Source organism: Saccoglossus kowalevskii, chromosome 11 (assembly GCF_978046115.1).
Source record: "Saccoglossus kowalevskii chromosome 11, keSacKowa6.1, whole genome shotgun sequence".
NCBI classification, from domain to species: Eukaryota; Metazoa; Hemichordata; class Enteropneusta; family Harrimaniidae; genus Saccoglossus; species Saccoglossus kowalevskii.
In genome coordinates this window covers 24,116,281-24,128,204 of record NC_140651.1, presented here as the reverse complement: position 1 = coordinate 24,128,204, position 11,924 = coordinate 24,116,281, and the positions used below count along the sequence as shown (strand labels likewise).

General features: G+C 34.7%; 1 protein-coding gene across 1 annotated transcript; it reads right to left on the bottom strand.

Moving 5' to 3' along the window:
- Positions 1 to 862: 862 nt before the first annotated feature.
- LOC144360545 (E3 ubiquitin-protein ligase TRIM32-like) lies at positions 863 to 6,319 on the bottom strand. The gene is made up of 2 exons (XM_085505498.1): positions 6,236 to 6,319; positions 863 to 3,198 (listed from the first exon to the last, which is right to left on the bottom strand). Exon 2 carries the CDS (start codon positions 3,180 to 3,182, stop codon positions 2,049 to 2,051), a length of 1,134 nt encoding a protein of 377 aa, XP_085361624.1. The 5' UTR covers positions 3,183 to 3,198; positions 6,236 to 6,319; the 3' UTR covers positions 863 to 2,048.
- Between the last annotated feature and the right edge of the window lie 5,605 nt (positions 6,320 to 11,924).

Below are 11,924 nucleotides of genomic sequence, written 5' to 3'. Positions count from 1 at the left end.
TATCGGGATCAACAAACATTAATCTACAACTACAATTATTTGAGGGTATTCTAATGTCTATCCTAACATATGCATCGGAAATGTGGCGTATCATTATACATCAGAAACACTGGGACAAAACAACAACAGAAAAACACTACCTCAGGTTATGTAGACACCTACTAAATGTCCATAACAAGACCAGTAACATTGGCACTAGAAGAAGAAGGCTCCCTTTAATTGCTAAAATGCAATACCAAGCCATAACATATTATCTCAATATTTTGAGGAATGGCCCAATAAGCTTGGCATACGATGCATTGTTAGACCAGCAACAGAACCAATACAAAGATTCTTGGTTTACAAATCTTCAGAAATTACAACATAAAACATCAAAAAGATGAATTTAAACAGAAAACTGAAGAATACTATGAAACAAAATGGAACTTGAGCAATAATGATACAAACTCAAAACTACGGACATATAAATGAAAGATTGAAATTGCCAAATACTTAGAAACAGTACAAAACAGAGAGGATACTGGCCTTATTTCTAGACTAAGACTAAGTGAACATAAACTAATCATTGAATCTGAAAGACACCAATAACCAAAAATAAATTTTGAAGAAACTACGGACATATAAATGAAAGATTGAAATTGCCAAATACTTAGAAACAGTACAAAACAGAGAGGATACTGGCCTTATTTCTAGACTAAGACTAAGTGAACATAAACTAATCATTGAATCTGAAAGACACCAATAACCGAAAATAAATTTTGAAGATAGAAAATGTGCAAAATGTAATATTACTGAAAATGAGCTACACTTTTTCACATCATGTAGTCTTTATACTGAGGCCAGAGTAAGATTATACACAAAATTTTCAGAATCCATTGAATATTTTGTTCAAGCAAATAATCCAGAAAAACTTGTTTACATTTTAAATGCTGAGAACAGACCATTGATAAAAGAATTATTAAATACATAAAAACATCATATACGACAAGAAAACAATATTATCAATGTTAAACAAAGTCACAGAATTGTAATATTTTAATTTTTATCTTCAAGTACCAGTAATATTTCTTTACTGTATATTTATGATAAGTATAGTTTTAGTTTTTTTAGAATAGTTTGTTATACCTTTATTACATTTTTATTCACCTAAATTGAATTCCTTTCAATATGGTTGTAATAAAGAATTATCTTATCTTATCATATAATAATGAGACAGCATTAATAACAATCATGATTAATATGTAAACTCATAGTAACTAATAACACAAGAAGTAAAGCTAGAAAATATAACATGGAATGTTAAATTATATGTCGAACCGACGCTCCTCAACGGCACCAAATCACCTAACATTAAGCTCTTTTATCCATTCACCTGGTGTGGTTTGCATCCACATTGTTATCCCACAGTATCAAGAGATCTTACTAAAACAGAACTGATGTAACCATGGAATAAAAATAAAATAAAGACTACATTCGCTGACAATATTCAATCCTCAAATATGGTTTGTTGATGACTTTTCGAGGATATGGCGTGAATCAAAAAGAAGTTTATTGACAATCCTATAACAGTTATAAGTACGACTGTGACTTTTAAGCGTTGTTTTCACGTTTTTGTTTGTACAAATCGAACTTTTCAAAGAACAATTAATCGCATTACATAATGCATAGTGACAACAATGGTATCTTATATAAAATATATAACTATTATTATAACAATGCATTCACAGATTGACTCAATATTGTCATTCACAAAACAGACTACTCAAGATGATTCAGCATGTACACTTAAAACAGGCTCTATAAACGCGTAAAATCACTTTTAATTGGCTGCTTACCGTTCGACCAGTGACATTTCAACGTATGCATTATGTTGCATGGGGTTTCAATTGTATCACGGATCTGCAACACCGCAGATCGTAAACGAACGTTTTATAACCCTGGCGATGTTTAGTATTCGGCTATAGAACATAAGTTTTCCATGTTACTTTTCTTTTTTACAAGAAAATGAAAAAAAAAACTTATTTAAATCTACAATTTACATTAAACTATTAGATCAAATATTCTTTAAAACAATGATGCCCCCAGTCACTTACAATCAATGTACGCGGCTTTGAATTGGTGAATGCTATTCCACGTGGCCACAAAAGTTTATCATCGTCACAATCTATACGACGAATAAACCTTCCACTTTTGGAATCAAATTTAAGCAATCGAAAATTCAGCTTCTCTTCATCCTTTACATCCGTGACATAAAGATCTGTATCATTACCAAGAGCTACCATCAATGGCCGGTATATCAAGCCATCCCCATCACCATCCCCATTACGGCCAATTGAATATATATATTTATCATTTAACAACGAGTCAAAAACCTGGATACGATGGTTACCGCAATCAGCAACAAACAATTTCCCCTCTTCGTCAATAGCTATTTGAAGGGGATCGTGAAGCTGTCCTTCACCATCGCCACGACATCCGATTGTTTTTATATTTCTACCATCATGTTTGTTATAAACTTGAATATTATTGTTATATGTATCAACAACATACACATTGGAATTGATAGGATTGATGGCAATGCCCGTTGGAGACACCAAATCTCTTTCACCGAAACACCTAATTACTTTACCATCATCATCAGTTACTATGATTTCATGATTCCATTTGTCAGCAATAAAATAATGATTATCATCTGATACAGCCACATCTTCTGGTAAAAACCAAAATTTACGCCCACGTTCACAACTAATAATTTTCTTGCAACATCCATATTTATCAATAACCTGTACTCTGAAATTCCCTATATCAGCAATGACGTAATCATCATTGTTATCTTTTGTGATACCGGTTGGATGTGTGAATTCCCCCTCATCTTTACCAAATCTACCAAATTTTCTTATAAATAAAGTAGACGCCTCATTCGACGAAGAGGTGTCGACATTGGTCTGTTGTCTGTGACTTGATTGAAGATTTCTTTTTTTCACTTGTCGTGTTCTCTTCGATTTGTTGTGATGTGATTTGTGTTGTTGTCTATTGTTTGATGTCTTCTTCACTATTTTCGCCCGGTTTGATTTCTTCTTCACTATTTTCGCCTTATCTTGTTTACTGCGGTTTCGCAAGTTATAACGAGTTATTGGCGCAGAGGCGAAATGTGATTGCTGGCATCTTTTATGTCTAGGCATTGTGATGAAGCTAAACCTGTAACATAAAATCTTAATTTGAAGTTAATCGTAGTTACCATGGCACATTCTATTTGTGATTGATATAATATTCATAATATAGGGTTGCAACAGTATCAGCTTATTTATCAGACCCCTTTTTTTATCACTGCGTTCATTTAGTTCTATACAATACGTAGTATATTGGTTGATGCCCAAATTACATATTAATATTAAAAAAAACTACTGATTGTGTGCGTGGATCTTAAATCACAACAGAGTCAACTAAAAATAACTCGTGTGAAATCAATGTCTGTGCATGTAAAATGTCATTTTTTTCACATAAAATATGCCAGAACTAATCACAATACCTCATAATTCTGAGTAAATCCACATATGTATCTTATGCTAATATAAACTGGCCACACTTACGTTCATATGTAGACTGTAATTTCCACTGTTGCATTAATAAGCTCAATGTAATTGCTACAGATAACTATGGCATATTTTGTAAACTTGTATTGACATAGCTACGTAATTTTAGTCGAAGTACAACGTATTGAGTTAACAAAAAGACAAACACAGGTGGTAGAGCCTCTAACGACTGAGCTATTGGATCCCGAATTGAGGTTTACAAAGATCATGCCTATGTCAAATGTTATATTTTGAATCAGTCGTGAGCAAATGACATGCATGCAAGACATCATTTGTATTTATGTTAATTAGCATACATTCAGTGCTGTGTAAAGGTAATGCAACTGATTGCTGAATCTTTTCAATTTACTTTGTGGTACAAGTCTTCAATCGCATCTCGTTGTCGTGCATTTACAACTGTAAATTAAATGCACTTCAACTCATGCGATTATACCCATAAATATAAATAGTCATAACCCCAACTCTTCTGTAAATTCAACCGTTACAATTGGATTTGATAGGCTCCTCCCTTCATATATGCTTAATTTATTAAGTACATGACCTTGTTGAGTTCACTGTTAGTGAAAGGTTTAGTACATATATACTTTGGGATAGTGCGTAGACATGATTAGTTTTGGAGCCATGTCTGTAAATATTAAGTAGTTAATTTGCATATTAATTATCTCATTTCATCGTGTATATGCAAAATCTCCAAAAAAACTTCCAATTGAATTTTTATCAAATGTAGTACATAGGTAATGTGCAAAAATTATTATTTTTAGATTCATGTTCATGCATATTCAGTAGCTAATTTGGATTATCTCATTTCAGCTTGTGTACGCAAAATCTTCTTAATGTCATTGCTCCTTCACTGAAGAAGAATTTCTTTTTATAAAACATCAAAGATTGCATATACTCTTTATCCACAGGGGAGCTTTGCAGATTTATTGTACTTGTTTTCAATGAATTGTGGGACGTCATCGAACTTTACGAATCTATCCCGTTTGAACCGTGAACGATTCCCAGTGTAGCTCTGTATAGTAATTCTGAACTCTCATTGTATAACTGACATTCTCTTAATTTCGTGAAGAATTTGATCTTCGTTGTCTTCTTGTTTTTATTTTTTGACAATTTATTCTGAATTTTGCTTAAAACGCATGTTATTTATAGTCTGCTCTGTCCCACATAAAATGTGAACATTTTTTGAACAAAATATTCCTTTTTTTTCTTTTTTGTTAAAAATTAAGATTTAATTCGGTGAAAACTTCAGAAACTGAACAAAATTAGCCAAATTTAAGCGGGAAAAAATCTTAGCGCTCAAAGAGTTAAATACATTTATTTCACCTTCAGAGTGTTGACATGCTCTCACTTTGGAGTCTTCTTCCTTCATGTTCAGTGTCCATGTATTCGGTGAGTATGTTTTCGACTACTCGACTATTTATAGTGTATATCAGAAGTTCATATATGACTTCAATATCTTTCAATTTATAGAGGCAGCTTTCTTCAAATTGCTTACCATTTTCTTCAAAGGGCGGTGGTCGCCGCATGTGCGAGATGTATGGATCTCGTATAAACAAAGATGGCGACTTTGACTGTTGCACAGATCACAGAGTACAAACCAAGACGTTACCAGCTTTAATTAGGTATTTTTTAGGTGATTGGAAGGTATCGAAGAAGGAAGGAGTCACCGGCGGTAATTATTGTAAGTCGCGCCCAGATCAAACCTCATACTTTCTATTAGAGCGCATTGGATTGTGAGAAAATCAATATTTATCAACAAAAATGTCACACATGCGCAGTGCGACGACAACCGCCTTTTAATGCAAGATGTGCGGCGTTGTATTTTTCTACTGTGTTTAGGTGTTTGTAGTTCGAGAGGGTTTTGTGTTGTATAATGCAACAGCGACAATTAGATGAAATATTAGTGATACATGACCCCATGACCTAGTACTCGTGATATAATGTATTCATGCTGCTTATTCTCTGTCACGGTGAATAATATACAGGCAATGTCGTATTACTCCAGGAATATCAAATAGTTCGAGATAATACAGAGTGCTCAGATATAATAACAAGACAACTAGAAATACCGATTACCAATAATTAACATTCTGAGGTTGCAGTGAAATTCACCGTAAACACTGTGAACAATATTTTATTGAAACGTGATCACACTGTAAAGGGGGTGCTTAGTGACGTGGTACACAGGTAGACAATTGTGTACTATACTGCACAGCTCTATTGTTCGCAATGTTGTTGTTCAATGCGTATTTCCAGTCTTACGAACAATTGAACTTTAGGTGAAATACATACTCTATCGCTGTAATGTTTTGTCATTTAATGTGTAGACAATTCTCAACGTTAACGCAAAACAAGGATAGCCTCATAGTTTCGCGTGTGATACGCCGTGACAAGATTCGATGACATGAAACGAAGTACAACTACTACAATGGAATTAAGACCCACTTTACTGTACCCATCACCGTCCCTGGTGTTGAGGGACGGTGTACCCATGTACCTCCATGCTGTACCTAAGTTTGAGTGACTTGTATTTGACCTTGATCGAGCGACACATATATACGCCGTTCCTTCTACGCCGCGTAATGTATGACAACACATCTGGTTATCTCAATAGGTCGATTAATAAAACACGTTACACTCACCGATGAATCCAACAAGATCACTGGTCACCACCACGCTATCTTGCAATCAGTATTCATTGATTGTTAATTTTCGGAAGCCTATGGGGGCTTAAATCACGTGATTTATATAGGTAGTCGCTCGAGCTGATGAAATGTGTGATGATTATAAACGTCACAGTTGTGGTCAGGATCTTGTAAATACTCAAAGCAATAGGCTAGGATAATTGTAATGGGTCTCGTAAACTTTTTTTTCTGAGTAGACCGAAGTGTCATGATTGTTTGAGTTAGTAGGAGAATATTGAATATAATAATCCAGCGTAGATTTCAAAAAAGTGTCGGAAAATCCATAATTTGCCTAAATCTAAATTACTGCAAATATGAATATTTCTTCCAGTTTTTTTGTACCAATTCCTACTACCACTGGACAATTCTGCACAGCTCCTGTTATGGTGGATGATTGACTCTTTTGCATAAGTTGTTATGGCCACCCAACTTCATACAAATGATTGCATTTATAAAAATCTATAATTGTTATTAGGGAGGTTTCCGGCCCGGTAACCGCGGAGCTCCGTGAAATATGCAAATTTATGCAAGAATATTCATGAGCTGACAGACAATTCAGTGCATCGTAGTATAAGGACATCGTAGTATAAAGGTTTCTGCGTCGCGTAAATAGTGTGTTTGCTTATTTATCAAAGTGTCAATTTCACAAAATTGTTGGCCGTAAATATTTGGTGTGTCACGTTACTTTGCCGCCGTAAACACCGGACGACTTGCGTTATAGCTAGCACTGTTCTAATGTAAACAATTATTTCACAATAATATAAAAAGAATTATAGTGGATCGCACTCAAATAAAAACGCGTGCTTTGCCGACAAAACGGAACGCGTCATGAACTGCGTCAAAAGTCAAAATACGTGTCAGCGATTTTCTCTAATCAATTCACGTAATAATACTGTCTCCATGAACGCGTTTACGTAGACTTCAAGTTCTCGAAATTACGGGCCGTAAATAGTTGCTGTGTCACATTGCATTGTTGACGTAAAACATCGGAAGACTTTTATTATAATAACTTGCTCTGAATAAAATCAATTATTTCCAAAAAACAAACAAACCTTAGTGAATCGCACTGCAATAAAACTTTGACGACAAAACAGAACTATGCGCCCCTGCTAAATCTAGGTCAGATGTTCAAATACCTGTCAGCGACTTTCTCTAAGTCACGTAATAATACTGTTTCCATGGCCACATTTGTCGATTTCAAAATATTACCGAATGTACAAGTTCGTTACACATACACATATGAAAGAACAGACAACTATATTTGCAGACAACTAGAAACTGTTTGTATAGATAAGTCTGTTTATGTGTCCAAAATGAATGCGATGTAGCGATTGATATCAGTAATGTTTCACTGAAAGCAAGATCAATAATTCTCAAGATTTCGTTCAAATTAAACTCACTTTTTACATACATATTTCAGCAGACTATCAAACATTAACCGGAATAATAAAATGTAGATTTATTATTCATAACATCGCAACTACGTAACTTAGATAAAACGCTGGATCGGCGGTACGTAGTTTCCAAAGTAAAATACCGTTACGTCCGTATTCTACAAATATTTACAGCTATAATTATAGTAACAATGATTATATAACGCCGTAATTCATAACATGGTAACTACGCAACGATTCATTTTTCTGGAGATACCCGTCAAACCATCGAGGTCTAACTGCTTGGACGGGCTGGAACTGAAAAAAAATTGAAATTCTCTAAGCAGACAGGCTCCTCCTTGAATTTTGAATCAATTTCTATTAATTTGTCAAACACAGACGTCTGGCAGTTGCATTTTCTAGTTGAACCTGCTCGTATTCGGACAGAAAAAATGCCGTTTCCGGTGACCTAATTAAATGCTAATTGGTGAAATCGTCGGAGCTCCTCGGAGGATATAGTAGCTCCGCGGATACTGGGCTGGATACCGCTGGTTTGATTTCGATCACCTCCCTTAGTAGGATGCATGTAGTGAGTTCTCTGGCCACGTTTATTTTGCCCATTTTGTTTTAGTTAATATGAGGGTAGAGAAGAAAATGAGTTGGAGTACATTTTGCTAAAGTGTTGGCAAGATCCATAATTTGCATATATCAAAGAAGGCTAGCACCAATATTGCTGATCATACGATAATTAAATTTTGGTCGTAAATGTTACTCTCAGATTATGAGACCGGCCTGTTGTGCCATTATGATCACTGTGGTACAGAAGACCATTTTGCTAGAGCTAGGGATATACTACCTGTTACAAATGTCATATAAAAATACATTTTGTAGAGATATGGTGGATAAAGAAATTGTAATATCTGTGTATAGACATATTTACATGATTACTGTGCATGCAGAATATATTTCAAATAACATTGGTGTCACAGTGTGTGATGTAATTATTTATGACATGTTCATCAATTCTGTAATGTGATTATTAGGGCAGCAGAGAAATCGACACACATATGTGACTAATGTACTGCAGAAACAGTAGGTGTTTAAATGTTCGTATACCTCGTATGAGTTTTTTGGAATTGGTGATTTTTATGCTTATCATATACCAAATTTAGCTACAAAAGTCTGCATTACAGGTTCACCAAACTTAAATGGCTAGCCGAACAGCAGGAATCGATCGACCTTTGATGTACTTGATGCAGAGAATTTGACACGGGAGTGGCAGCACTGTATATTTCATTAACTCAAACATAACACATAAACAAGTATAAACAAGTATATCATATCAATAATTATTAATATGGTTAATTAATGCATGCACATTAAAACAACAACATAGTGAATCATTATGGCCATTCACACAAAATACATACAATTCGGAAACCATAAATACTATTCAGTATGGATTAGTATGTATAGTTAACAAAGATCTAAGCAACTTCTAATATCACTTTGAATCCTGAAAGTATATATATATATATATATATATATAGCACAATTCAGAATTCCAGATCGATTTGCCAGATTGACTTGCCACTGTCTTATTCTTTTATGTAATCGGTGGTTCTAATTAAGCATTACCTCCCCCCCCCCCCCACGCCGAAGGCAGGTGAGTGCATACATGGAGTGAACTGTGCAATATAAAGAAAAAAATATTAATATCAAGAAAAAAAAGCCCCGAAAAAACTGATTTTGACAAGATAATTCAGAAATATATGAAGAATAATTTATAACGAAATGTGTTGCCTATGCACCCATGGCCCGATTACACATGAATATTAGAGAGAAAAAGATAATTTGCAATATTCTCTATATTTTCGCCTTTTATTTGTCTTGAATTATGACTGCAAGAAGCTGAATAAACAACTCATGTATGAACAATAACTTTAATATAAATATGATTTTACTTGGTAAAAATATTGTATTTTTCTGAATAAAAAAAAAATCACAATGTCGAAAACAGAAAGACTTTATTGCGGTGTTTTATACAATGTAGTTCTTAGGAGATGATAATTGACAAATTCTAAAAGGGGTATCTAGACATTTCATTTCATTCAGATGTGATTTAAATTCTTCCCGTGAATCATTTAAAAATACAGAATGGCCGGACACATGAAAATGAAAATTTTCTAATTAAAAAAATCTTTGTAATTCTAAGTTTGTCTAAATAATTCTACTATTCGTAAGTATTAACACTGCGTTAGTTCATGTTAACGGCATTTAGTTCACCCGATTTCAAAGCGTCAATCTGCGATCCGAAGTTTTCTCATTTTCCCCCTATATAACCAAGCCAAAGTTCCCGTACCAATGAGTATCCTAATAATACGCCTGAAATTTCAGTTTCAATAACAATCGAAACAATAAGGGTTCTCTAATTGGATACAACACTAAATCACACAGAAGATTTGACATAGCTACACTTGCAAATAAATGTTAGTTCTAAGTTGCCATTAGTCAGATATTCTGTATCTTCACACTCCAAATCGGCGAATTTGATTATGTCGGTGATTTTCAAAATATCTTCATTGTTGTTTGATTCAACAGGCTGTGAGACAACACGTTTAATGTATTGTACTTCATCCTGTTGGCACTGGACAAGTAGAAATACCATCATCGACCAGTGACCGCTGGTGAAAGCTGGAAAATGGTTCACAAGAGCTTGAAGACCAACACTGTTACCAAATTGTGCAGACTGATTTATTGACTGGTTCGGTCCTTTTAAAGCATGGTGAGAGGTTAGTGTATCTTTACGTGCTGATGTTCCAATAGTGTGTGTATATGAGGGAACACTCACCGCAGAGAAAGGTACTGCGCGGCCGAAGCTGAAGCCTTTCATTTGGGCACAAGGCAGGACAGATTTCAGTGACGTTGCTGGTTCGGTCTTGCAATTGGGTATTATTTCTATGTCCCACATAAACCGTTCATTCAAGTCAGCACATGATATTGATGCAGGTGTTGAGAACGAGGAGAAATGGTATGGTCCTCCACCTATGCTATGATAATCATCGATGATAAGTTTGTGTGAAAAACCAGATGTGGCATGCAAGGGAAAGTCAACTGTATTCCCATTATACAGTTGTGATAGGTATTTTTGATGGTTAAAAACCTTTCACTTAGGTAACCGGGGTTCGGTCGTTTCCACGCTAGGCTAACAAAAGACACACACAAGCTTCGTTCATGTTCCCAAAACGATTGTCTGCCAAGTCCCTGGTTTTCACCCGAGACAGCATTAAATCCATCTTTATTTCTTGTCACCCCTTAACCAATTACAATCAGTATAAGAGACTCCAAGGCCTTTCCTTCCAACAAACAACCAATCACATGAAAGTTTTACACATCATAATCAATTAATTACTCGTCAAGCTGTCTAGAGAGAACATTTCTATACATTGTCAACACTAACTAATATTGATGGGGTAATAATCTCGCACTAACATTCCACCAAGATACTACCTTTTTTAAACTCGCAAACAACATTGGTTTAGAATTACAGCTACTGTCTTGTATCTTAAAAACTGCAGAGTCATAAGATGTTTTTGGTTGATTTCGACCAGCTCGCCATCTGGTCTTGTCATTAACCTTTATCAGTATATGTCATGACAACCACTGTCAAACTGACTGAAATATAAATCATGATACAACCCCCTGTTTTACATTCTGCATGTTCTCCGAACATACCGTTCCAATACCAAGGATGTCATCACCTTTATATTTCACACGTCAAATACATCAACAATTGTTAAGCAAGTAAAATACACTCTAATATAACAAAATACATAGTTTCAAATGAGTAAATACAATGATTACATATGGTAATTATAATTTCAAATAAAAAGCTATAAATTTAAACACTATACTGTTATGATTCTAAAATACAATAGTTATATATATTTAAATAAAAAGATTATGAGGTTCAATACATTGGTTATATTTTCGAATATCCTACTCTATCAAGGAGAGGTGCCAGCACTTCACTTGCTATCCCAATTATTCAGTATTGGGTTCCCTATCTACTGCATACTAATAATATCCCTGGGAATCTCGGTATATACTTCAGATAGACCCACCAATAATCTATAATGATTCCCTACCTCTTCCACAGCCATGCACTTACTATCTTTCCACTTTGGTATCTTAACGGCTTTGGGCAAAGGAATTACACGTTCTACACCATGAAATTTGTATTTTAAATCACCCCATTCGATATTCAACACGGA

Coding starts and splice junctions, on each gene's coding strand:
- LOC144360545 (XM_085505498.1), bottom strand. CDS start 3,182: ATGCCTAGACATAAAAGATGCCAGCAATCACATTTCGCCTCTGCGCCA.